The 27710-nt window shown below is 43.5% G+C and overlaps 1 protein-coding gene across 2 annotated transcripts; it reads left to right on the top strand.

Moving 5' to 3' along the window:
* The first annotated feature begins 168 nt into the window (after nt 1-168).
* Nucleotides 169-27492, top strand: ALOX5 (arachidonate 5-lipoxygenase). 2 transcript variants are annotated; one of them, XM_042018805.1, is made up of 14 exons: nt 172-414; nt 4197-4395; nt 6110-6191; nt 7697-7819; nt 11480-11586; nt 14470-14642; nt 15342-15488; nt 15588-15791; nt 16016-16102; nt 17788-17966; nt 20643-20764; nt 22942-23042; nt 24950-25120; nt 26146-27492. In XM_042018805.1, the coding sequence occupies exons 1-14, from the start codon at nt 265-267 to the stop codon at nt 26323-26325; spliced, it is 2025 nt and encodes a 674-aa protein (XP_041874739.1). In that variant the 5' UTR covers nt 172-264; the 3' UTR covers nt 26326-27492. The 2 variants fall into 2 exon arrangements, 1 of the variants encoding a protein (XP_041874739.1); XR_006014520.1 differs by lacking the exons at nt 24950-25120; nt 26146-27492 and adding an exon at nt 22421-22635 and having other exon boundaries at nt 169-414; nt 22942-23033.
* The last annotated feature ends 218 nt before the right edge of the window (nt 27493-27710 follow it).

Raw genomic sequence — 27710 nt, 5'->3', positions numbered from 1 at the left:
CTGTGCCAGGACAGGGGCACGGGGCAGGGTTAGAATTCAGGGTGAGGAGCTGCTGTGCCAGGACAGGGGCGCGGCGCAGCACGGAGCGGTGCGGTAGAGGCGGGCCGGGGTAGGTGTGCCGGGCTGGGGAAGGGGCGGGCAGCGCCGAGCCGCCCGTGCGGTGCCGGAGGAGGCGGCGGCGCGGGGCAGGGTCCGGGCGAAGGCAGGAGCGCGGCTTAGCAGCGCCGGTGGGGCTGTGCCGAGCCGAGCCGAGCCGGGGGGAGCATGCCGTCCTACACCGTCACGGTGGCCACGGGCAGCCAGTGGTTCGCGGGCACCGACGACTACGTGTACCTGACCCTGCAGGGCACGGCGGGCTGCAGCGAGAGGCACCTCCTGGACAAGCCCTTCTACAACGACTTCGAGCGCGGCGCGGTGAGTTCAGCGGGCGCTGCCCCGGCCCGCACCGCGCACCATCCGCCGCCTTTCTCCCCGCGCTGCCCCGGCCCGCACCGCGGTGCCGCGGACGGTGGAGCACCAGCGGCATCTCGGCCGCTCGCTGTCCGGCATCTCGAGGGGCTGGGCAGGGCTGGGCTTTCTTTAAATTCGTGTCCGTGTGCCGGTGCTCCGGACAGGGACACTGAGACTGAGGCACCCGCTGCCCTCCCCGGCCGCCCGTCATTCGCATCCCTGCCCTAGGATTTAGCCCTGGCTGTGGTTAGTGAGGTGTTGGGAAAGATGGTTCTGGCTTACAATGGGCTTTCAGATCTCCTCATACTTTCTTTACAAATACTAAAAAAACATTGTGGGTTTCCTGTTGATAGTCCATGTTTAGGGTCAGTCTTTACTAATAGTCAGAGCCCTGTTATCTCCAAAGAATTAAACAAAGAGGTGAGAACATCCAATGAGAATTACAATGCCTTCCAAGAGAAATGTAGAGGGCAACTTCAGTGAAAGCTGAAAAACAGCATGAATGTGTGAGAATGAAGTTGTGGCTGGGCTGTCAGCTGGGCTCTTCTTCCTAAGCTAGATTTCTGATGTGTGCTGTGCCCTGTCCTCTCTGTGGTCCTATCACAGTATTTGGACTATCCAAATGTAATTGCTTATACTCTGAGCACTGGTTTAGAATGGCATTTATTTATTTGCTTACTGTCCACTCTGGAAATAAAAGAGCTTTCTTTTTTTCCCTTTTCTAAAATATGTATTTTACTTGGAAACCAAATTCACCATTTCTAGAAGGTCTGATGAGATACAAACAACTTTGAAAGTTTTAAAAAGGTATTCAGAAGTTTGAAAGTTAAACCTACCACCACATGTACAAGTGAGTCTTTACTGTCAAGGTGCTGCTTTGCCTTGAGGTGTGTTTTTTCAACGATGTGGTTCACAGCCTGAATTAGGTGCGTGGTCTCTTCTGTGTTAAACAGCATGGACATCCTTAACAGAAGTCAGCATTTTGAGTAGGTGTTGATGGTATGTGTAGCTGTGGTCACCCATTTACCAGCCACTGCTACTGAAGTTAATTTTCTTTCATGATTAAGCATTCATTAGCTTAGAACCTTGGTACCTGAATTTCCCAAATGGACATCCAGTCATTGTTTATCTCTTATCTGCTGAGTAGTCACATACTTTCAGCAAAACTGAACAACATTAGTAAGAGAGGTTGAAGGAAGCCTCAGACTGTCCTGAAAACTTATGGTTGGGGCGCTCTCCCAGGAGGGCTGAGCCCTGCCCAGCTGAGGAGATCACCACCAGGGTCTCAGTGACCAGGCGGTTTGCTCTTATTCCTGGGCTGCAGAAGAGGGTTTCAGCTGGCTCTGACTGAGAACCTGGCTGTACTCTGAGCATTCAGTTGCACTGGATCCTGTCACAGGGAGAAAATGCCACGATGGGAGCTTTCAGGATCTGCCCAGCAGTAACTGGTAAGCTGCTGTGGGACCAGGTCCAGCAGGAGCAGAGATACATCCACTGGGTGAGGGAGCAGCAAACAGAGGGTGTGGATGTTAGTAGCAACAAATACACAGTCTGTTTTTCAGCATGTATTTATTGCAGATAATGAGAATAACTCTGTGTTCCATAAAGTGTCTGGCTCATTGGACACTTGCAGTACAATGTGCTAAGTTTTGGTTTTGAGGATGTTTTCTTGGGGAATGCAGCCTGTTTCTCCAGGCACCTGTTCAGATTACATTGTGCCCAAAACACCGTGAGTCTTAATAAAATGTTGTGCAAGGAAAAAAGAAAAGAAAAATACCAGTACAGAACCAAAAAAAATTAAACTGAAGCAGGCCAGAAGACTTTGAGTTTGGTTGGTTTGCAAAATGTAGCAATGGTTTTCACAGTTCTGCCTTTAGTATTTCTTTCAGTACCATCTTTATATTTTTTTCCTGCAAAGCAATTCAATTGTTAATCCATTTGCAAAACAAATGTCACTTTTTAGTGGATGAACATAATTTTGCAGTATTATTTTGTCTTTGTCTACTTTCCAGGTTTGGGATTTTTTTTCCTGAATGTTGGGCCAGGCTCTGTAGTTCCATTATCCTCATAATGTCTTAATTTGCATTATTGCAAATTGTGCATATTACTAGATGTGATGAAAGAGGGCATGGGCCAGATCTGAGTAGGAGATTTGCATGGCAAATGTTGATTGAGGGAAAAGTATGTGAAAAAGTCTGAAGGGATTTGCACAGTGGTGGCTCAGTTGTAGTTTTTCTGACTTACTTCAAGCTCTGGACACAGGGAATGTTGAAAGTCATAATTTCTTTTCTTTGTGTAGTGTCTTTTGGGTAAATTCCTCTGGTGCTGAGTGATTTCAAAGTTTTATGGTGTCCCCCAGTTCTCTCTTTCCTTCCTGTTCCCCTTTCATCTACTTTTTGCTTTTGTTGAAAGAAATGTACTCACATGTATTTCCAGAAAGGAAATATAGCTCTTTCCAATTAGAGCTTTGTGCTTATAGAAAGAGGAGTTGTCTGTGCCATCCTTTTTCCAATATAAGAGTAGTCAGTAGGAATCTTTTCTCAAAAAGAGAAGACTTAGGTTTTGCATGAGATTAAATTGCTTGGACAGGATGGTACAGGAGTTCAGACAGTCCAATACTCTTCCTTACTTCTGTTCTCTCACTCTGCACTCAAACTGTATAAAAGCTCCTAACATCTCTGGCAGCCACCCCGGTGTTTACCAAGGGACCTCATACAACAAATGTCATAGAAACCTTGAGCAACCAAGTGTCAGTTCTTACCTGAGCCTTGTACATTCTCTGTAACCTTTACTGTATTAGCAGAATTGTCATCTGAGGTGAGCCCATCGCAGTGCTGGCTTGGAGGCAGCAGAAGCTGTGAGGTACCAGGAGGGAGCCCTCCCTTTCAGAACTGCCGTTAAAATTGGAGTTGTGATGGTCATAAAAAGATTAAAAAGCTTCAGGAACATTTAGGTTACTTGCAGGTCCTTTCTGCATTACATCAACAGTAACTATTTTAGGGCTTTTGTACTATAGGCAAGTAGATTGTTACCAGAGGAATGAGTTTCTTCTGAAGGTTGGCTGTCAATGTGACATTTCTATCAATTCCTTAGATCTGATTCATATTGCTCTTTAATTTAAATCTTACCTCTATGTATACCTAGGTGTGACATTGTCCTTAAATTTTTCTGTACATCTGAGCCTTACAAACATGAAATGTACAATTGTCAAAAATCATAGCTGTACAGACATAAAATGTACCATTGTCGTCATTTTAAAAAGTAGACCAGGAAGCAAAAGACAGCAAGTGGATTTAGGTGATCTAGATACTGCCCTTAGTCTGAAGCACACATAACTAACACACAAAGGTCTTTAAATTCCTAGTGCCATGTTTTAATCTCATTACCATCTTGCCACTCCAGTTGCATGAGTAGATGTGCCCTAGCAGTACCTCCTTCAGCTATTGCTAGGAGAGTAGTGAATGGTTTCATGGCCTGCATGTTTTTCTAAGACTTGCAAACATTTCAAGGAGTAATACTGTTTTTAGGTTGCATACAAAAATATTTCTCCATTTCTGGAGTGTTTTGCATGTTATTGTTTGTTCTTTTAGTCATCTTTCTGTTGCACTGCAGTCCAATAACAGGACTTCCTTTTTTCACCCACAAGAAGCTGGAAAGCTGTGTGAGGAAAGACCAGGTATGTCTGTGTAGTGCTGGTGATGCTTTCTGCATGTGCAGTGGATCACTGGCTGTATTCTACTCTGTAGGTTGACTCCTACGATGTGACTGTGGAAGAAGACCTTGGAGAAATTCAGCTATTAAAAATTGAGAAACGAAAATACTGGTACCAGGATGACTGGTACCTTAAGTATATCACTGTTAAGACACCAGTGGGTGACTATTTGGAGTTCCCATGTTACCGCTGGATTACGGATGAAAAGGAGATTGTCCTTCGAGATGGAAGAGGTGAGAGCCATAAGAAACCATATTTCCTGCAGAACACCTGGAATTTTTTCATCTCTCCTTCCCATTTCTCCATGTAGCTCCCAGTCTTCTCTCGCAAATTAAGACCCTGCTGCATCCTAGAGAATGGGCTTTCCCTGCGGACTAGGAATACTTTCTGAGCAGCTCATTGGGCTAGGCACTGGCCGTGGCGTTGGATGTTTTGGGAAGCACGCACAGGGAAGAGTCGTAATGCTGCCTTGTTACACTGGTCTTGAATTTGAAGGCTGACTCTAATGCCAAATTTTTGACTATTTTCCCACTGCTGGAAGCCCTTTTGATCTAATTAGAATTAGTGTTCCCTGCTTGTTTCATACTAAGCTCCTAAGTGGCCCATGATTAATTAGTTTTTATGAGAGTGAAATAAAATCCCAAAGTAGGCTGCTCAGCAGGTGCAAACTGAAACAGCAGCTTACTTTTCATTCATTCTCTTTGCATGCTGTCAAGTCCAGGACAAGGCAGGGTGATGGTTATGACGGCTGCAAGTAATGGGGACCAACTGAGAAAAGTGTTTTAAGTGTCTCTGACGCCTACTTGCCATGACCAGGGTTTGGGCAGACATTTGTCACTGATGTTTGCTTGTTCCCCTCTCTGCTCCTTGGGGTAGGTTGGCCACTGTAGTGTTCTGCAGCATGAGTGCCTGAAAACAGCTGAAACAAGTGTGAGGTGGTATGAAATAAATGCTTTTATTCCCCTTAAATTTTTGGCTACTCCTGGCTGGGGCGTTTTGTCTTTGAAGTCTTTTGTCCTATAATAACAGTTATGTGTCAGTTTATTTTTGGTCTTTCAATTTTTCATAATTTGCTTTATAGCAACTGTAACGCTTCATGGAAGGCAGCTTTGCGTGGCTTTCAGAGTATGGTGAGGTAAAGGACAAGAGCAAGTGAAAGTCTGTTGGTAAATTGAACACAACCACCTGGAAACCATTAGCCATCTATGTTATCAGCTGTATTACCTCTGATATTTCCAACTCCAACCCCAAACAGCTTTTGTCATGAAACTCCTGCTGGTTTTATCTGCCTCCACATTTGTGTATGTAAAGTGAGTCGTGTGCCTTGGCCTTTCTCTGATCACTAAGGAAGTCTCTGTGTTATTTAATGTTATGTTGAATTCATGGTCAGAAGAGCAAAATGTCTGGAACTGAAGCCTCACTGTTTTTTCTTTCTGTTCTCATGACTGGAAGATGTGATTATTGCCCCAGGCTGACAGGGGAGAGCATTGCTCAAGACGAGAAGCTTGGAGATGTTTCCTGGAGATGTCTTTTAGCAGAGAACTGGAATAATGTTGTGGTTTTCCTTATTGATGGAAATTCCCTTAGGTACTGAGCTGTAAAACTAGTTCCCATGACCCTCTTCAGACCATTTAACACTTGATATATACAGCAAGTGTCTGCATTAGAAATCCTGGGTTCATACACAGTTGAGACAGATGTTCCTAGCTTGAGCTAACTGCCCGTTGGAAGCACCAAGTCAGGAGCTTATCTTCTTTCACAGATTCTCTAAGGACCTGTGTGTCTACTCAAAAGTACTAAATTGGATCATGTAAAGGTTTCCCACAGAAACTTCGAAAAGGTATAGATCAGAAGTTTGAAGGCTTGAAAACTTTGCTGTCCTTCTCAATACCTGGGCAGTGATAGGTAGAGGAGCCTCATAGCCCTGTCTCTTTTCCCTGTTAACAGCAAAGCTCCCCCGAGATGACAAGACTCAGATTCTCAAGCAGCATAGACGCAAAGAGCTCGAGTCCCGTCAGAAGATGTACCGGTGAGTTTCCCACTGCTCCAGGGTCTGTCCTCATCAGGTCAGAGTTTGGCGGGGTATGTTCACATTATCATATGGCTCTAATTACTCAACTGCTGGATAAGAGAAAGCCTAAGGTATCGTGTTGGCTATATGTGGTTTTTACTTAGATGGAATTCATTGTAAGTGATGATCATCCTGGTGCAAGTGGCATTATGAGATACTTGTACCTCAGATAAGCCTATCTGGAAGACTTAACTGGGAATTCAGTGATACAGCCTCTGTGTGGGCCCTCTGGCACACCATTGTGCTTTCAAGGAAGATTTGAAGGCATATTTCATTTGCCTGTTACAAGCAGTACTACAGTTTTGGAACATGATCTGAACATGTCAGCTTTTACTGGAGCTTTTTGGCTGCTGAACCAAGCTAGCTTTAGTTGTTGCCTGCACCAGGGTGCAGTGAAGATCTGTCCCTGTTTGAGTGAACTGGAATGTGCTAACAGGACACAGTTGTATATTATATGTATATATTTCATATGTATATATTATACTGATATAGACATTTTTTCCTAGTCTGTGTCAAAATGAGAAAATTCTGTCTTTTCTCAGAGGGTGACGCCAAAAGGCATTAGACATTGCCTTTTGCTAGAGATGTGCTCTGTTAAAATAATGAAAGTTTCTTGCACTTGTACCTCATTATTGGGAGAGTAAGGGTTAAGGCAAAGGGTCTGTTCAGAATTGATGGATTGAGGCTTGGTGTATGTGTTGTTCATTTCATTTGAACGAGAAAGGCTGTTCCTTAAAAATTATGGGAAGTAGAGCAGAGGAAAATATGGTTCAAAAAGAGGTGTGACACAAAATTTTGTTTACATATGCAAGAAGGAAGGGAAAACCATTTGTAATTTCAGGGAAATAGCTACTTAAAATTCTGATGCATAGCTGATAATACACAATGCAGTCTGTGTGTGGCAGGTAGTTTGGAAATACCATGGAAACAGTATTCTTTACAATTCACTTTCTTTTGTTTTGAAATAAAAATGGGGCAAAGAATTTGTGCCATGCCCATTAGGAGGTTAAACAGTTGAATCAAGACTCCTGGAGAGTGCCTTTTGAAGGAATCTAAATAAATGCCTGAGTAGTGTTAGCTGCTGTATCTCAGTTCTGCAAAATGTAGTCCCAGGAATGAGCATGCATTGGGCAGCTGTCTCTCTGTCCCCTCCTTCCACAATACGTTTGAAGCTACTGCCAGTTTCAACCAAATGTGGCAAGTGTGTAGGAATATCACAGACATTAAGTTACTTCAAGCTTTGTGAAGGTAGGTGGCCAAGTAGATGCCTTCCACTGTGCTTCAGGACTCTGTGGGGTACTGGTAGGTACTGATGTGGTATAAATCACTTACTTTGGCCCAAGTGAGTCTGCCACAAACTTCCTTTAGAGCTGTGAGTTACCGAAGCAGTGGAGGTAAAGGAAAGACACAGCTCCTATGCTGATAAGGTTATATGGTTAATCAAATCTCTCTTATTTTCTCAGCTGGAAGGAGTGGCATCCGGGCTTTCCCCTGAGCATCGATGCCCATTCTCACAGTGAGCTGCCTCGTGACATCCAGTTTGACAATGAGAAGGGCATTGACTTCATTCTGAACTACACAAAAGCGTAAGTGTTTGTGGAACTTCAGGAGTTTTGCAGAATCTCTTTTGGGGCAGGGTAAGGATCTGATCACCTGTTAGGTTTCATTGAGTCTCAGAAGTGGATTACTTTCTCCAAGCACTGGATCAGCAGCCAAACAAAGTAGAAAAGTAGGAATTTAATGGATTTGTTACTTTATTTTTTAGTTATCAATATTTAAGCTTTTCACACTGGGAACTGACTGAGCCTCTGCATTCTTGTTAGCCATGGTTTTGGCTGTAGGTGGATGGAGGAGACACTGCTGAAAAACATCAGCAGAAGGACTAGAGGCACCTGAGACCTTGAGCTTTTGACTCAGTTCTCAGCATTGCCCCCTGGAGATAACTTTTCTTCTCTGACTCTTGGCGATAATTAAACCTTCTGATGGCATACACAAAGAAGATGGTTATCAGTGCACCCTTGTCATCCTGCTGGAGAAAATCTGTTCCAAGAAGCTCATCAGTTATCTGCACCTGAGTGTAATCTGCTTGGGGGGGGGCAGCCAAGTCACTGTCCACCCACTTGCACACGTCATGTCATTGAGGAAGACATTGGATGGCCAATGGATGAGCCTGAATAATAAATTCTGCAGGGCTCTGGAATAATGCAGGGTCAGTGAGGTAGAGGGACCTCTCTGACCTCTGAGTCTCCTTCTGTGCTGTCTCAAATGCCCAGGTCATATCACACTGTCTCAGATATCCCACCATACTATCAGCTGGTGGAACAGTCTGACATGAGACAAGACTGGTCATTACATGTCAGAGCATTCTGGGTATTTTTTTATTTATTCATTTATGCAGCTGAATTCCACTACTGGTACAGAGTCAAATCAGCATGGTGTTAGCCAGTGCAAAACAGCTGTTCCCGGGCTCATAGAGAAGATCTGAGTGATGCAGGAGCAACAGCACCTGAATGCCAGAGATGAGAGGTTTGCCATTAGGAGATATAAAGCAGTTTGGAGGCTGCATTCCCCTTCAGCAATCCCATCCTGCCAGGCTGTGGCATGTTGTCAGAGGTCCTGAGTCACTGCCAAGTGAAACTTGAAAGCAATTCAACAGAGTGCAGGGACATCTATCTTTGTCATTAGCTGTAAGGGGCCCTCCCCATGAAATAGGAACCTGAAACTGTATTGCAGAAAGCCAGACATTCTGGATAACTGGTATGACACAAAAGAGGTTTTTCCAAGCAATAGCAATGCTTCTTGTCTGGCACATTTGGCTGAAAAATCTAGACCTATGTTTTTGGTCGAGTGAATTGTGAAAATCTTTGCAGAAGAGTTTGATAGCCCTTATGTAGCCACCCTGATGTGCTTTGGAATCTTGGGACAACTGTTTGCAGGAATGGGGTGGAGAAACATGGGTGAAGGCATGGGGCCTGCCTTTGGTTTGAGTGCAGTAGGAAGGAAGATAGGGAGGTGTGTCTGGAAATCCAGAGGCAGGTGTGGAGCTGCAAAGTGCAGCAGTGGGCAAGGAGCACTTTTAAGGGAATATGTGAGAGCTGGGAGTGTTGTATGAGACATAGGAAGTCATGGAAGAGGGGAGGGGAAAGCCCTTTTTCATGGGGCATGCAAAAATGAACTTAGAAAGAGGGAGATACGTCTTGGATATTCTTTATGCTGTTGCATGGTTGGATCTTTAGGTGCTGTTGACAGTGGATAACTCTGCAAGTTTAAAGGATTAATTGTGTGTAGGCGGAGATAATCCTGAAGATGTCTGGTGCTGATGTGACCTACACTGTCTAGCAAATGGAAACTCTCAGACTGGAATCTGTGCCAGAAATGCAGGCTTGTGTATCTATTTTGGACTAACGTTGCATTTGGGCAGATTAAGTTCTACAAGCAAGTCTGACTTTTTTTCCTTGCTCTGGTTTCTAGTATGTGCCAGAGACTTTAAAGAAGTACTTGATTTCTTGGGGAAAACAGATTTTTATTTCCTAAGTCCTGTGGAAGTTTGTTCCAACATAGGAAATGTGAAGAACCTCCTCCTTTTGGAAGTAATTTTCAAAACCTCTGAGAATGGATGTGTGCCTGGCATTCAGCAGATCAAACCACAGCAGGTTTGTGACTAGATCCCAGGTGCTGTGCCTACTGCTTGGTTTGATCAGTAGCCCCAGGTAGGAAGACTTGGGCAGGAGAGGAGCAGTACATATCAGCTTATATGTCAAATGTTCTCTAATCTTAGAGCAGTTCTGAAGGAGGACAGAGGCTCTACAGGACCTTTAGTTGAAACTTTCAAATGAGTCAGTCTTGAGTAACTCTTATCAAGCTATCGAGTCATGTTTTTTCAAATAATTTAACCTTCTGGTGATGGTCATGCTGCCTCTTGAAGTTCATGTGTGATTAGGATACCTGGTCCCTATCAGAAAGTCCTGCCCAGCAGTTACCCTTGCTTTGATCCTTGTACGATGATTCTGTGCCCCTGTCAGGTGTCTCCTGTTCTAGCCTAGGCAGTTGTGTGAGTTTTACTTCCTAGCATGCCTCCAGGCACCTCTTACCCTTGACTGCCATCTGCAGCAGCAGAAGCAGTCCATTCTGCGTGCACCCCTAAAGGGCTTAGTGCAGAAGCAGCTCCTTTGTCTGCATTATGGTCATGTTGGTCTGGAGCCTTCCTTCCAGGTTACCAGTGGCTGTTCTCCAGGCTTTTGGTCCTCTCCAGCCAGTTCTGATCCAGTCTTTTGTATACGTTTGCTGATTGTAAACCCAGCCTCCTGGGATTCTCCTCAAATTCTTCTTGGGAGGATTTCCTGCGACACTGTGACTTTTCTTTACTTTGTTGTCTGCCCTGCATATATTTGTGTGCTGTGTGCGCTTTTATTTGTGCATTTGAAGTGTTAGTGGGAAGCCAGCTTTGTTTTTCAAATTCATTATTTGCTTTCTAGTCAAGTAAATGATTTCTATCTAATAACAGCAGTTTAGCATTTATGTAATAATTTAGGACCCATCATCTCAGATGACGGGAACTTGCTTGGCTGTGCTGTATTTGCTGAATTAGCAGATGAAGTCAGACATTTCTGGCTCCCAGCCCGCTGTGTTCATGTGATGTCTGCAACCAAGGGACTTGGTTTCTGAGGTTAAATGTGAGCGTCAAGTTTATCCAGCAGCTCAAGTAAATAGAAAGCCCTCAAAAACTCAGGCCTCACACTTTAGGGATCCAGTCTGGCCGTGGTCATGTAGATACTTACAGTATCTGTTCCTTTTTTTTAGGAAGAGTGGGTGACTGATCCTGGGTTATGTTCTGACTTCGTGCACCTCTCTCAGTCTCTTTGTGTCACCATACCACTTTCTGAACTGGTGTTAGCAGTGCTCTCAGCACTCCCAGCTGATGCTAACCACTGACAATGTGTGAAGCACTAGCTTTTCTGACTACAGTTTTTATAGGTCCTAAAGCACTGCCATTGTAGGCTGCCAAGAGCAACTCTAGAATGGAGTTCTGTAAACACAATAGCCAGAGCTGCGCCCTTGGTGTGCCTTTCTGCCTTGTGTGTAAAAGTACAGCCTGCAAATTTAATTCTGTAGGAACTAATCCCACATGCCATCGATCAAAATTTACTATGTTTAGATATATAAAAGCGTGGAAAATAATAGGAATGGGTATTGAGAAAGCTGGAGATTATTTTTTTCAGATACGTTTTGTTTTGGTTTATTTTTAGGATGGAGAACCTTTATGTCAACCATTTCATGCACATGTTCCAGTCCTCCTGGAGTGATTTTGCAGATTTTGAGAGGATCTTTGTCAGAATCAGCAACACAATCTCTGGTGAGTTTATCAGCATTTCCTCATGTTTGCATCATAGAGTGACTAATTAGTTGTCTTGTACATATTTGATTAGGATGGAGGTGGCTGACTGGCTCTTCTGTGTCAATAAATAAATTGTAATCTCAGGCTGGTGATCGCACCATCAACCCACAGGACTAAAAAACAAAGCTATGACCTCACAAGGAACTGAAATTACTGGTAATTGCTCGGCGACCTTCTCTGTCCTGAGCTGTGCTGGAGGTCAGGGAAGCTGGGTGTCATGGTCCCTTTTGGCTTTTAGAAATGTATTTTCAAGTATGTTCAAGTCCCATAGGACAGATTTTCGTAAGTATTTTGTGTCTAAACCTAGAGATAACTTAGTGGGAGTGCTTTTCAGACCATACTAGCTGTTGAGGTGTTTTTGAAAGTTTGATTGTCCATATCCCACTTCAACCATCTAAATACACAGAAAATCTTCAGACAGGGAAGTCTGGTAATGTTCTCTGCTAAGGGCAAATATAAGGGTGACCCCTCTTGCCTCTGACACAGACCAGATCAAAGGCTGTTGCCTGATATCCCAGTGCTCAGTTGCACTTTGCTGCTAAAAGTCCTGGCTTCTCAACCCTGTTGCAACATGGGGAGGGTACCAGTGCCTTGGTTCTGCTGTCATAAGACCTGTTCCCATCACAGACCCGTAGCTCCTCTCAGTTGGTTCTCTTGGGCCATTTGTGTCAGTTACATGGGTGAGATCAAATGTTTTTCAGGAGTAAATGTATCCCCACAGGGCTTATTTTGATAGAACTCATTTCAGATATGAAAACCTATGCTGATGGGCCAACAGATCTGGGGATGGGTTGCAAAGAGCTGGGAATGACCTGGAAAATGTAACTTCTCCACCTGGTCACCTGGTCCTCAAACCATAATCCGAGGAACTGTGCTTCTTACTGGAAATTTGTGTGAACTAGACCTGAAAAAAGCTTGTGGCATTTGTCCAAAATGTCACTTACCAAAAATGTGTCAGCATTTATGCATATTGAATTAAATACCCTCCTGTGCTTGCCATTTCATACTCCCATCTTCTTCTTAGAAGACAAAAATCCCCATCTAAGAGAGTGAATTTCACTGTTGCTGTCAAGGATGTTCTGTTAAAAAAATCTGTTAATGTAGTATTGACATATAAAAGACAAAATGCTGCTTTTCTTTAACCCTTTTTAATACAAAAATCTTAGAAGCTACTTAAAAACCCAGTAAAAAGAATTGCAGATAGTCAGGGGTTTTGAAGTTTGTGGTGCCATTTCTGTAGAGCTGGGCTGGGGAGCTTTCGATGTGTGAGCCAGGCCCAACCTTCTGCTATCACCCATGGTTACTTTATCTTAGTGTGTTATTGGATATAATGGATGCACAGCCTACTTTAAGTTGGTTAGTGTGTGACTCCTCAAATTTTTTTTGTTTTGACTCTGCAAAGGAAAATGCTTTTCCCCCCTTCTCTGAAGTTCTACTCTTCTTCAGGCTGTCTAGGGATCAGTTCACAGAAAAAAGAGCAATTATGCATTTCTTGGGTATAAACCCAAGCACACAAGGTGGCAGAAGTATTAATAGCTAATTACAGCAATTTGTTACATTTAATAAGATTGCTTCCTAAAGTACTTTTAACACAAGAATTAGATACGATCTACAATTAATTTCATTGATAACATTTCCATACTCATGAGGAAAGCTCCAATTCTGTGACATTTAAACATTAAGCATCAGCCTCAGTTATGTTAACGTGAATCTCAGTTTGCTTTTTTGCAAGCCTTGGCAGAAACAGGGTTAATGGAGAGGTGGTTCAAGGCATTTTTCAGTCATGCAGTTTCTGTCCAAGGTGCTGAGTCATTTTTTTCTTGATGCAGACTTCAGATACAGCTCCAGACTCATAATGCAGTTGACGGAGATAATGTAAATGTCATTTTATATAAATTTTACTTTTTTCTGCTTTATGAGAAAGCATTGTGGGTTTCAAGACCTTTTTTTTAATTATCACTGCATTCCTTTGGGGCCTATATTTTTAATCCTTTTACCCTTTTTAGAAAAATTAATTGCTTTCAGAAAAAGTCCTGCCTTGTTTAAAACTAGACAGTTGTGGAAAACTTCACTACCTTCATTTTTCCCCTGAAGACACCAATAGCATTTTTCACATTAACTGAAGTGGCGACATGACATTACAAATCAGAGCACTGCAACTATGGGAAATATCCAGTAGCACTACATATGTAATAGTAAAGAGATGGAGTATCCAAAACTAGAATTTTATTGAGATGTTAATCTGGGTTGATGTTAGCAACTGAAATATATTTAGAAAGAAAACAAGTCAAGCAAAACAATGAATGAGGAGTTTAATTGAGTCGAAGTCCAAACACTTCCCCAAATGTCCCTCACCCAGCTCTAGCTAAAGGAACTACTCCAGCCACTGCTGTTCTTTCCCTCCACACATTGCTATGTATTTCCTTTCTCTTGCTTGTGCCATCTGTTTTTTGAACTTATCCCTCTGTACTGCATGCCTTGTGAATTTGAAGAGGGGGATTTAAAAATATCATGGAAGACCTGAGAAGGTGATTTACAGGTAAAGAGAGTATTCTTCATAGAAGTGGAATATTTTATTTCTCATTGCTTCTGTACATGGAGAAAAAAGTTATCATCAATTTAATTCTTGTCAATGTGAAAAGCAAGGATTAAATTTTCCATTTATCTTCAGTGATTTTTCTTAAAATTCTGTCACGTTTTAAATCGTTTTCTTGCTGCTTTCTGTATTCAGAGTTGCAGTGCAGTCTAACAAAAAGGTGAGGGGGAAAGGAGGAATGCTACAATGCAGTGGGATATTGATGTTGTGCAGCTATTGATGCTGCAGGCTTGTTTTTCCTTTAGAATATGTGATGCAACACTGGAAGGAAGATTTTATGTTTGGCTACCAGTTCCTGAATGGATGCAATCCAGTGCTGATCCGGAGATGCACAGAGATACCCAAGAAGCTGCCTGTGACCATGGATATGGTAGAATGCAGTCTGGAGAGGAACCTGACGCTGGAGGAGGAAGTGAAGGTACAGCTCTGGGTCAGGCTGGGCTCCACCTGTTCCTTCTCACATCCTCTAACCTCCAAAGTCTGTTCTTACTGCCTTCGGCCACATCTCCTTTCTTCAGGATGTGTGATAGGTCATGGCAAAGCAGTCTCTGCAGACTGGCAGTGCTTCTGTTGGCTTTTCTCCCGCTGTCCTGGAGCTGCAGGCCATGCCTATCTCCAGGTCTGGTGGAAGAGCTGTAACCAGGAGGTGAACAGTCCCTTTTCACTGGTTTTCTCTGAAAGATCAGGGATTGACTGAATGCCTCAGAGGGGAAAGGTGCCCCTTCCTTTTCTGGTAGGGTCTTACCATGGACATGCTGAAGAAGGGTTGACAAGGGTGGTGCCTTGCTTTTGTTTGTACAATTAACACAGGGTTCTCTTCAGCTGGCAGTGTGAAACTTGCTTGCATCTGAGTGTCACTGCGTGAGTACCAAATACAAAGATGCTCTTTGCTGAAAGGCTCACTGCCAGACTCTGCAGACATCAGTCAGGTGTTTGTGCAGTGGTACTTGCCATCTCAGTGGCATCATTCCTGAGCTGTGAGCAAGGGCATGCCAGGGGTCGCTTGTAACCACCAGGCTCAAGTCAGTCTCTGCCTAAGACTTTCCATTCTTTTGTTCCAAACTGCTTGCACACCATTAAAACACATCATGCTTCTTTTTTTTTTTCCCCCCTACAGCAAGGAAACATTTTCATTGTGGACTACGAGCTGCTTGATGGTGTGGATGCCAATAAAACAGACCCGTGCACGATACAGTACTTGGCTGCACCCATCTGTCTGCTGTATAAGAATCTGGAGAAAAAAATTGTACCTATTGCAATCCAGGTGGGCTTGCTGTCAGGGTCTTTAGAGGATCACACTGTTTGTTGTCTCATTTTAAACATGGAAGGACTTGGAGTTTCATATTTTTTTTATATCTTTCAGCTTGGTCAAAAGCCTGGACCAGACAATCCCATCTTCCTTCCTTCAGATGCCACATATGACTGGCTGCTAGCTAAAATTTGGGTCCGCTCCTCTGATTTCCACATGCACCAGACAGTGACCCACCTCTTACGGACACACTTAGTCTCAGAGGTGTTCAGCATAGCTATGTTCCGGCAGCTGCCTGCTGTACATCCCCTCTTCAAGGTTAGTTCTTGCATGAAGGGAGGATGTCTGTGGGCCAAGGTGGTTATCACATCAGTTGGACAAACCAAAAGGAAGTTCTAGTGAATGTTCAGCTGAAATAGTTTAACTGGCTGCCCTGCAAGATAAGATACAGCTAAGCCACCAGGACTTCAAACTTTACATCTGGCTGCTGTTGAATTTAATCTGAGAATTTTCCTTCTTTCATTGTTTGTTTCATTTCTCAGCTCTTGGTGCCACATATGCGGTTCACAATAGCCATCAATACCAAAGCCCGAGAACAGCTTATCTGTGAATGTGGCCTTTTTGACAAGGTAGGTAATCCTCTCTGTGAATCTTCACTGTTCGTGTCAGTTCATGGTTACTCCTGGTTCTTTGTTGTTCTTCATGGTTCCATACGTACATATCCTTTAATCACATATTGCCTTGTTCCCTGACCTTTCTATTAAAAGGCAAACATAAGCAATACCACCCAAGAAACTGGCACACAGAAGTGATGCCTCATTGTGCTAAAGATGTTGTTCTCTTTTACCTCTAAGTAGTCAAATCAGAACTGGCCAACGTCAGTCAGTATCTCACTCATTGCTGATGTGCCTTTGAGTTATAGTATAGAAGTGTACATAAATTCCTGCATGTATTTCCACATAGTTAAGTCCCCAATTTCTCTTAAGTACCCAGTTTTTCATCTGTGAGCAAAAGGATTTGTGATTGCGAATGAAAGTTTTCATCACAGAAAGACGTGTAGGGAAGACAGATTTCTAAGACCACAAAGTGTGTTTGGATTCCAGCTTGTCTTCTTGAGTTGCCATAAGCAGCAGACCGGCTAGGATTAAATCTCAGCTTCATCTGAGTCAGTGAAACACAGCTGTATGTCATACCTTTATGGATGATTTGGGTAAAGGCTGGAGTGCATCCTCAGTAAGTTCACAGATGCCACCAAGCTGGGTGGGAGAAATGGAATGCTGCATCTAGGATCTGCAACAGCTTGGCACACAGCAGTCTCTGTGACAACATGCTGGGAGCTATGTTTGGGGAGGTTTCAGAAGTCCTTTCAAAGAGGGAGCCTGTGTTTCAGGACACCTCTGTCCTTGTTACACCACTGGCACCAGGCTGAAAATAGCTTCCTTGCCTCAGAGTTTTTCACCCAAGCAGAATAGAGAGGTTAAATCCAGACTTCTTCCCTTGTCATCTATACTCCACTGCTGACTGTGGAGACTTCCCATCCCTTTAAACAGAAGCATCATGTCCATACCCCATGCAGAGTGTGTGGGTAAGACCTGCCAGCAAGGATCCTGGAATTCCAGAATTTGTTGGTTCCAATGTAAATGAATAACCAGCCAGAGGATGGTAACTGTAAGGTCACTACTGCTACAACACTTTTATCATATGCTGTGAAAGCAACTTCTGGGAACTTCTGCACGGTGATTATCTAAAGAGTTTTGCAGTGCTGTCTGTTGTGGACATGCTGTGCTTTTCAAATGTAACATATACCAAAACACTGGCCAGTCCTCATCAGTAGCCACCCAGCAGGATTCATCTCCTGGCATAATTTCCAGGGTGACTAATGGTAGCCTGCATCCCTAAAAACTTTCTCCTAAACTATTCCATAACAGCACTGGGAGTTTAACTTAAGCCCTCTTCTAACACAGTCAGGGCTGCCTTCCTTCACACATGCACTGGTTCTGGAGCATAGGACTGCAGGGAGTGCCATGCTTTGATGTTGCTGTACTTTATTAGTGAATTCCAGTATAAGCAGTACCTATGGTGCAAACATGGATATTAACAGCCATTCATAGGAGAGGTGTGAAATCCCTGAAGTCAAAATGCACAGTTCCAGTAGGCCTCTTCAGTTTGGTACTTTGTGTGGAGATGTGGCTTTCTCCTTCAAAAACAGATTCACCAGCATTCTGTATCCCATCTTCTGCACATTTGTAAAGCCAGTCTTGGCACAAAGGGAACATAATCTCCTACTGTTCCCATCTTGCTGTTCTTCCCGCAGGCAAATGCCACAGGTGGAGGAGGACATGTACAAATGGTGCAGAAAGCAATGAAGGATCTGACTTACAGTTCCCTCTGCTTCCCTGAGGAGATCAAAGCTAAAGGGATGGACAGCAAAGAGGATATCCCCTACTACTATTACCGGGATGATGGCATTAAGGTCTGGGAGGCCATAAAGAGGTAAAAGACCATAGTTCTAGATACTGGCTGATAAAGTCACAGAGACACAGACCTCATTTTTTTCCTGCTCGCTTTGCTCTTTATCACATCTTGTAAGCAATATCTGGGCTGTTTAGTCATGTAGTGCCTTTTCCATCCAGTATATCTCATCAGAGGAAAAATGCTTAGTCAAGCACACACTCTTGAAAGACCGTTAATTCCTGCTTTTCTCAGTGCTGTTTTCTTGTATTCTGTATTTCAGAAGACCCTTTACAAGTATGTACTCTTGTATAGGATTTCACAGAAATTTAGTGAGTTGGAATTTAGCCTGCAGAAGGAATTTAGTTATGATTTTTTTTAGCTATGCACAAGCCAAGAGAGGACTCAGTTCTCTGAGCCAGCCATGTGACCTCATCAAGGTTCTTGTGGAGTGAAAATGTAAGCTTGGCTTCCATGACAGTTCTCTTTTGAAACTCAATAAATTAGGTATAAACTGTTTAGAACAAAACCTTTCTTAAAATGCCTTAAAATTGCGAAGTCTGAATTTAGTCAGGAAGGGCAGCAATTCTGAGTAAGGAGAGGTACTGCAAGCCTGCTCGACCACACAAACATGGTTCCTTTTCAGATCTGAAACGCTGCCTTGCATGATTTACATGGTTTTTATTCTGCAGTGGCATTTAATTTAACAAACAACGTATTTTTGCATGGCATAAGTCGCTTACCAAATACGCAGCTGTTTCATGACTTTTGAAAAGCATGTTCATTAAAAATCAGATCTTTTGTGTACACAAAGTAGGAGTTTTATGATGCAAGCATAATGTTGAAAGTTCTGGGGATATCTTCGTCTCCTGTGTTTTCTCTGTGTTTTGACAAGGGCTTATCTTGCAATATTTCCTGCAATTGTTAGTGCCCATTTGAGAGAAAAGGAAGTTGTAACTTTGCTGTGGTTGTTTTCTTCATAAAGTCCATTTATTTTTGTCCTCCTTTTTCCTGTGTTTTCTTTGCGGGTTGAGATATGCCTTTTGAATACCAGGTAGTACTTAGTCAACTCCATTCAGTTTGACTGTTTGTGGGTGTTAACCTTGCTGGAGGATGATGTTACACTGCCTCAAACTTGGCTGAGAGCTGTGAATCATTTGGTTTATAAATGGTGTGGGCAGTACCCTTTTGGCTGTGTGAGATCCTGACCCATCAACCTATGGTCATGCATGTGTCTGCTCACCAGAAATCTCCTACGCTGTGCAGGGCTATCAGTCTTCACTTTTTTGATGAAATAATTTCTATCCCCAGCATAACTTCACATGTGGTAGATGGTCTAGACCTGAGGAAGCTGATAAAGTTGTTTCTATAGAAACAATGACTCTCCCATGGCAAATTTGTAAACTGCTCTAGTACACAGCTTCCTATTTCTGATCTGACTGCAGATAGATACACCAACGCAAAGATACTTCAGCCCAAAAGGTCTCACCCACACTTCATATACTCATTTCTATTTGTGTGGAAGGGGTTCTAAAATACTGCCATTTTCTAAGAGGAGGATCCCCTTCCTGTATCACCTGGCACCTGTTGCAAATGCATGGAGACAGAGCTCATGCAGAGCGGCTTTCTCTCTGCATCTTGCAAAATTTTTGTTTTCCTTTATTGTCCTCTGGAAGCCAAAATTACTTAAACTTTTGCTGTTCATGCAGTTGTTTGTCTGCCTCAATGACAGCTGTTGACTGGCTAATAGGAACCAAATTGATTTGTAAAAGCCTCCAAATTGCAGTAAATTGATAAAATTTATAAATTTATATTTTATTAAGGGATAAATCTCTATTGGATAACAATTCTTGATCCCATCAGTCAGCTTCTGCAGTCAAGTGTTTCACCCTAGGGGTTGTTGTCAAAATGTTTAGCAAGAGATTATAGGTACCTGCAGAGCTAACAGAATGTCTCAGCACAGCTCCATTAACCAGTTATTCAGTCATGAACTGCAAATCTTCAGGAAATCAGGATTACCTATTTTCACTGCTTTCGAAACTACTTCTGTTATCTTAGTGTTTTAAGAGCCTTTCTTTCAGAGGTGAGCTAGCCTGGGAAGCTTTTATAGGAAGAAGGATCTTGGGAAGAGGAACTGAACAGGAAGGAGATGTCTGCTGTAAACAGTGGGCATAGGAAATAGCTCTAGACCTCTTTTTCCCAGGGGAAGTTTCCTGGACCACTTTAGTATTTCACAAAAAGGATGTCCAGTGGGAGGGGTCAACTATTGGCATTCAGGAGCAGCGTTGGAGTGTCCCACATATGGAGAATGGTACTGGTATCAAAGTCTGGGAACCCAACTGCCCAGTGTGGGAGCCACGTGGATATGCAAGAGGGAGGCTGTATGGAGTGAGGAAAGGATGTAGATGTGATGACAGAGCTCTGTGCAGGAGCAAAGCTTCAAATAAGAGAATAAAGTGCACAGGATTGTTCAGGGGTTGCAGTGTGGTCCAGGATCTTTTTGTTGGGGGAAGAAGTGATGCTGCAGTCCCAAATGAATCAAAGTTGCCTCTGTTCTTTCCCACTGCTTGTAGGAAGGAGATAGGAGGGTTTTGAGACCTTCTCTTGCCCTTCTCTCTTTCCCTGTGTAACATCTGCAAGGTCGGAAGATCATTTTCTGGAATGGCACACTTGCTTTCTCCTTTTCATTTTGTTTTGTCCATTCGTTCCTGTGTGCAGTTTTGCGGAGGATGTAATTCACATCTACTATGGGAGCGACGAGGTGGTGTGTGAGGACGTGGAGCTCCAGGCCTTTGTCAAAGACATTTACGTCTATGGGATGAGGGGTGTGAAAGCCTCAGGTAAGGTATGATGGCCCAGCCAGATCTGCAGCTTGTCCAGTCCCTGCTGACAGCAGTGCTGAGTGCACAGAACAAGTTAGAGACCCTCTCCTTGGCCTGAAGATGCTCAGTTTTATGTATTAGACCCTGGATCAGGCCACCTCTCAGGAGACAGCTCCTTCCTTTGACACAGATTCTCATAATCAGCTTGGGCAACTTGTCTAATCTCTCTACACTGGGGACAGGTCTTTGATTTTGTCTGCTCACACTTCAAGCATTAGGGGGAGTGTCTGTGTGTGTTGGAACCACCAGGCAGACTGATAGAAACCAAGGAGTGGGAGACCCCTTGAATCCTCTCCTCCAAACCTCACACCAAATAGGAACATGTAAGAACCTCCCCAGGAGTATATTGCTGCATTTCCCATTTGTTCAGCACTTGTGTCATCATTGAACTATTCTGCTCTCTTCAGGGAAAGGTAGTCATAATTATTTCCAAGAAATATTTTCCTTTGCTCTGTCTTTTCTCTCTTTTCTTGCAAACCATTACTTGGCCATGGGAGCTCTCATCTATAACAAGGCTCAATTTGCCCACCTGAGTTAATGCTCCCCTCTCTTTCCCTAAATATGTTGCTTTTCTCTTCCACTCACATTTTTTCCAAGCAGATTTTCCAGAATTTATAGAGGTGGCTGGGGATTCTTCCTACTGTCCTGGCTGATTTACATCTGGCAACACCTCTTGGCCAGTGACCTAGGGGAGATGGCTCTGGTGTTGCCTGCACACATTTGAGTGCCAGATGTCCAGGCAAAACTGTGGTGTTTCCAGTCATTACTGGTATGTTCTGGTGGATAAAAGGCTTCTGGGCTCTATCTGCCTGGACAAGCAAAGGTTCATTTTTGTTTGTCTAGTTGTCTCTTAGCAAAAGCTTAGAAATGTTCCTCCTGGTAGGAATTCCAAACTTTACCTAAGCATCTTGATATGGGACAAGTACCGAACTTTTCCAGGGCTCCAGCTGGGGTGGGATGCTACAAGCACGACTGGTGGGACGACTGCCACTACAGATGGCAAACCTGTCAGGCTTGCAGCATCTCTCTCTGCACTGCTGCTGCTCCAAGGGCTGTGTTATAGAGCAGGGCGACTTGGCGGTGTCTGTAAAGAATGGGAGGAGGCTAACTGAGGGAGGCTATGGCACCTGTTTCTTCCTTGGGAAGGCTGCTGTGATTGGGAGAATGCCAAACTCCTTTAAAGATGAGCACAGTGTACTTGGAATAGCAGGACACAGTGGGGGATGGTGCATCCTCTCCTTTTTGGGCTAGGCGTCTGGCCAAGGTACCTCTTCCCTCTCTCAGGCTGAGTTCACATCTGTATCAGGTTGGTGGTGGAGACACGAAGCAGCTGGCACAGGCAGCCTGGGCAGGGGCAGCTTGCTCCAGGGTGCTAACAGGTCTGTAGGTATACTGGGACCTGTGGTCACGTTGGGCTGGGACAGGGAGTACAGCACAGGACTGTGATTTAGTGAGGATAGGAGAGATACAGGCCTGGGGTTTCTTTGGTTGCAAAATATTTCCCTAGTCCCTGACTATTCCGTTTTTTCTTTATATAACTCCGTTTGATTATTCTCTTTCAAAGACAGCTTAATGCAACTATTTCTGTTCCTCATTCTGTTGTTTGTCTTTCAGAAGTTCTCATTTCCTCACTTCCCGTTTCAGTGAATAAGCTCTCCCTGCACTCTTTCTTGCAATACACTTGATTGCTGAACCTCAAAACTTTATAAATACAAGCACGTGGTTGCTTTCTCCTTGGCATGAACCTTCCCTGCTTGCACTGCAGACTGAAGAAGAATGGAGCATCTGAGGTCCCTGCCCTGGGGACTCTGGGAGTTCCTTGCTGCAGGGTAGGTAGGTCAGGAACACTGTTTTTTAAAGGTGTAATTATGCTTCGTCTTTCCCTTATGGAACACCACATACTTTGCAAACAGAGGCCATGCCTCACAGACTTGTGTGAAGTAAGGCTGTTTTTACAGCTGCACAGCCAAGGCACAGAAAGGCTGAGGAGCTCCTGTTAGACCACAGATCAAGATTCATAGAAAGCCCTGCTCTTCAGCGACTGCTGCACAGCCCTCTAACCCATGTCTTTTGATTACTGCTGGGTAGCAGGGTCACTTCATCACTGGGTTAAGCTTTTCTTCTCCCTCATCTAGGGTTCCCTAAGACGATCAGAACAAGAGAGACACTAGCAGAATATCTCACAGTGATAATATTCACCACATCAGCTCAACATGCAGCTGTGAACTTTGGTCAGGTAGGAATTTGTGGGAAGACTGTTCTTCTTTCTGGGCTAGGAGGTACATCTATGAGGGCAGGGTCTGAGAACCATTTTTTAGTAGATGTACAGATTGACATTACTGTTTCTGGTCAAAATAACTGCAGAGCCATCTACAAATCCCTATGAAGTCTGTGGAAACTGAAGTGATTTGGAAGCTGAGAAAGGCATTTCAAGTCCTACATAGGTACCAAAGATCAGATGAGGGATTCTAGCTTGTGTATTTCAGTTTTGCTGATTTTATTACGGGAATAATTTTTTTGAGCATTTAAATGGCATTGCTGCTCATTTCTTGAGTTTACAAGCCAAGTGGCAACTTTGAGCTTCCTCTGTGATGTTTGATGTGTCACATTCTGATAACCTGTGTTATCCCTACTTGCCTTGTCTGATAGATATCTGCCCTGAAACTGTAGTAACAACCTGCCTTTCAAGTGCTGTTTCTTTCAACATCAAGGCATTTTGGAAAGCAGATTTAACAGCCAGAAGCAAATCACTCTGTCAGTCACAGAGCTTTTTCACTCTGTGGTCAGTCACTGGAGCAGGCTCCCTAGGGAAGTGGTCACAGTTCCAAGCCTGTCAGACTTCAAGGAGCATTTGGATGATGCTCTTAATCAGATGGTTTAGTTTTAGGTAGTTCTGCAAGAAGCAGAGAGCTGGACTAGGTGATCCTTATAGGTCCCTTCCAACTTGAGATATTCTATGATTTTATGAGCTTTTTTTTTTTGCATGTTCTCACTTCAGGCATAGGTGATCTCTAAGATATGATCTCAGAGATAAGCAGAGAGACCATTTTATTTATGATGGTTATTCCCAAATACCCTGCATCACTTTCCATGCTGACCCTTCTGTCCACCCCTGCAGCTCAGGAGCCCTGGAGAAGGTCTGGATCCTGGTGTCTAATGGACCCACACTACTGCTGTGACGTGTCCATGACCAGGGACCTCTGTAACTATTCCCATCTAACTTGTCTTGACAACTGATTGTGACAGCTCCCAGTGCCCCCCTCAGAAAATCCTGTCTGTTCAAGTAATACCAAGAAATCATCTCTTGATCTGGCATACAGAGGATATGCAGCCCATCATGGGCTTCAGCCATGGGACAAAAAGGCAGAGAGAGCTGAGGGGAGGAGGAGGAGGTGGCTGTACACTGGAGAGAACACAATGAGCAGTGTGAGCATGGCAGGTAGCTGGCACAGTGTGAGCATGGCACTTCCCCTCAGGCAGGGCAGGGGATATGTATGAAGGTAATGAAAAAGTGCTTGGGAAAGAGTTCTGGTAAGTGCACCATCTCAGATGATGACAAAGCTCGGGGTCATATCTGAGGCAGATGAGACATCAGCATCTCACAGCACTGAAGCAGGCCAGAAGTGAGTATGAGTTGCCAGTCTGCTGCTCACCGTGGCCATATCAGCATGCCATAGTCCATATTTCTCAGTGAACCAGCATGCTTTATCTCTCTTAGCATCTGACCACGTGGACATGCTCTGTGGGCATGTTCATGGAGGAAATTTTGCAGAAAAGAGAAGCTGGAGTAATGGGGATCGCCTCAGGTTATTAGAACTGATGTTTGTTTAATAAAATATTTGAGGCCTTAGCCAGTCTGGTGAATTTGAGCTGTCTGGCACATGCCTGTGGTTAGCAGAATAAATACTCCCATTTAGATTACCCAGCTCTCTCTCTTGTGAGTTCCTGAGCAAAACAGTAGGGACTTCCTTGTCACCTCCAGTCCTTCTCTAGAGCATCTCCCTGTCCTTAGTATCTTCTCTTTCTGAGGGGCTCATACTACAGAAGCAAACTCCCTGTTGGCAAACTCCTGATTTTCTTTGCTGTGTTCCTAAACACCAGCTGCTGCAGGTTTTCACTGTGCTCTCTTGCTCTGCTGTGCAGTATGACTGGTGTTCCTGGATTCCCAACGCCCCACCAACAATGCGCCGCCCTCCTCCAACAGAAAAGGGGACAGTCACCATCGAGCAAATTGTGGAGAGTCTGCCCGACAGGGGACGTTCTTGTTGGCATCTTGGAGCTGTCTGGGCCTTGAGCCAGTTCCAGGACAAAGAAGTAAGTCAAGCTCCCTGCTCTAAGTGCTGGAGATGTGAAACCACGAGGGCCATGGCAAGACTGCACAGACTCATAAGACTGTAGTGCTGCTCTGTGCTTGACTTGACCATTTTCACTCTTCTGTGGAGCTGTGTCAGTGCTGTGGGTTTGCCCATGTTCTGCCAGATGCAAACCAGCTCTGAGCAAGAAGCTGTATTTTACTCAGAGTGTCATGCAGCTGTGGCTTGTGCCTGGTGGGCGAGGAGTGAAAACAGAACAAACCTATGGGAGGCTTTGCAGGCATGGTCTGTGGCCATTTGCCTCGCGTAAAATGAGGTTGTAGGTGCTTGGCTGTTTCACACAAGGGCTCTGTCTGGAGAATGTGTTTTGACATCCTTAAATAGAAGATGATGAACAGAGGGTACTTTAAATTCCATTCTTCTACAAGAAGAAAGCAGTACTAGCAGAGAAGCTGTACTCTGAGGAAATAGTTCCCAAACTTCCCAAAGCAATGCCAGTGTGCATATTGGCAGTGCACTTTTCAGAGCACCCTTAGAGTCCATGCTGACTACACCAACTGTCCTAATGAACTCTGAAGGACAGTTTTAGGTCAACAGAATCTTCCACTGTCACTGAATGAAGTAGTCATCTTCCTTTTAAATCTGTGGCTGTGAATTCCCCTCTCATGCTATCCTTTTCTCTATCAGCACAGATGTTTGTGTGGCTGTACAGAGATCTGGCATAGGAAGCTCATCTGACTGACCACTGGCCTGAGCAAAAGTGCTTGGTTTTCAGTGGATGACCTCTCTTTCGGTCAGGGAGGTGCCATGTAGACACCTGAACCAGCACCACAGAAAGATGCAGGGATGGAAAGAAGCAGCCAGCAATAGAGGGAAGGTGTAGGCTAGCTTAAGTATTGATAATACTATTTTAATAGAAGCATTTGTGAGGTGAGGCTCTGGTTGGTGTTGTGCCAAATGGTGTAATGTTGAAACAGAATTGCCTTTGCTTTCTCAAAGCATGATTTCTTGGTGTTTTTCAATTAGCTATTTCTGGGCATGTACCCAGATGAACACTTCGTGGAGAAGCCGGTGAAAGAAGCTATGGCAAAATTCCGCAAGAATTTGGATGAGATTGTCAGCACCATCACCGAGCGCAACAAGAACAAAAAGCTTCCTTACTACTACCTTTCCCCAGATCGCATTCCCAACAGTGTTGCTGTTTGAACACATAGCCAGAAGAATTTGGAGGCCTGTAAAGCTAATGCTGTTTTTCTGTTATATATGCTTCTTCAATTAGCTTTTCAGAAAAGGATAAGAAACCCACCCTCTCCATCAGAGCTGCCTTAAGTCGCTTTGAACTTTCAAAATAAATTTGGTTATGACCAATCTTGCAAACAAAGTCTAACAGACAACCCTCTAGGTCAGATTTGTTACAAATTTATTTTTTCAGGACTTTTAAACTAATCTTAGAATCAATATACATGTTTCTGTTATCTTTCCATCTCCTTGCCAAGACAGTGTAACCACAGATTAACTTACTCAATGGAAATAGTGTTATGAGCAATAAGCAAGTCACATTTTAAAATCCTTCCTGTTTTTAATAGGTGACACTGGTGACATAAAAAGATAGAATCTTTAAAGTTTATGCATTGTTTTGAATCTGATTAATGTCAAATATTTTCACTACCATTGTGAATATCTTAATCAGGATGAACGTAGAAGCAGGAAATTTTCTTAATATAGCTGATGGGGTTTTATCACTTTCTTACCAAGTTCATGTGAAATGACATCTCATAGGAGATGAAAATTTTGTACCTACATAAACATGAGTATTTTCTGCATAAAACTAGGAAGGTTTGTTTTAGCCTCTGCCAGCAGTTCGATGTCATTCACATCTAGGGACAAATGTTCTACTTCAGACAATGGCAGCAAGTACAGACCTAGCAGTGCTTATGCTCAGTTTCTGTTTCATTGCTGAGGCTGCTGGGTTTTCTGGACAATCTCTTCTGTTTTGTGGGGGATTAAGAGGCTACTTTGTATAATGGAAAAGTTTGCAGAGAAGGCTTAATTGACAGCTCCTAAGAGGAATCTTTAGATTTGGCCAATTAAGCATAACTGGCATATTCCCTCTTAGTTATAAACCACTGAGTTTTGTCTGTTTTGTTTAGAGGTGTTTAGGTTCAAAAACTTGGGCTCTGGTAAAAGTTGAGAAAGTCACTGAGAAAAGCAAAATTGAGGTTTGTGAAATTAAAAGAGTTGTGGTTTTGCTGATTAGAATTTGGGTTTATTTTTCTGAGAATTTGTTCCTGATACTTGATCTGCTGGCATGCAGTTTGTTTTCTCAATAGATAAGTAAGTTCCTTGTGCTAATAAAACAAAACCAAACATCTAGCTGTTATTTCCTAATTCGGCGTCTGGTGCTGTATGTCTCAAAAACCTTGTAGGTATAAACACAACATGCTGTGTAGAGAAATGAAGCTTATATCATTGAGAAATACAGTTATTTCTATTGTTCATGTGTGATTTGGAAAACAGTACTGCTAAAATATATATCCTTTCATATGAAATGGCTGTGAAAACTGATTTTAGACCCTTTACAGCAAGCAGAC

This window comes from Corvus kubaryi, unplaced genomic scaffold, assembly GCF_017639235.1.
Source record: "Corvus kubaryi isolate FWS band 111438036 unplaced genomic scaffold, C.kubaryi_AGA036_p1.0 138, whole genome shotgun sequence".
NCBI lineage: Eukaryota > Metazoa > Chordata > Aves > Passeriformes > Corvidae > Corvus > Corvus kubaryi.
Note: the sequence above shows the minus strand (reverse complement) of the source record. Positions and strands in the feature narration are given on the sequence as shown.

Bases quoted from the DNA above. Each gene is read 5' to 3' on its own strand.
- ALOX5 (XM_042018805.1), top strand. From the start codon at position 265: ATGCCGTCCTACACCGTCACGGTGGCCACGGGCAGCCAGTGGTTCGCG. The intron at 16,103-17,787 runs GTAGGTAATCCT...TTCTTCCCGCAG, and splicing joins AATGTGGCCTTTTTGACAAG to GCAAATGCCACAGGTGGAGG. The intron at 25,121-26,145 runs GTAAGTCAAGCT...TTTTTCAATTAG, and splicing joins GCCAGTTCCAGGACAAAGAA to CTATTTCTGGGCATGTACCC.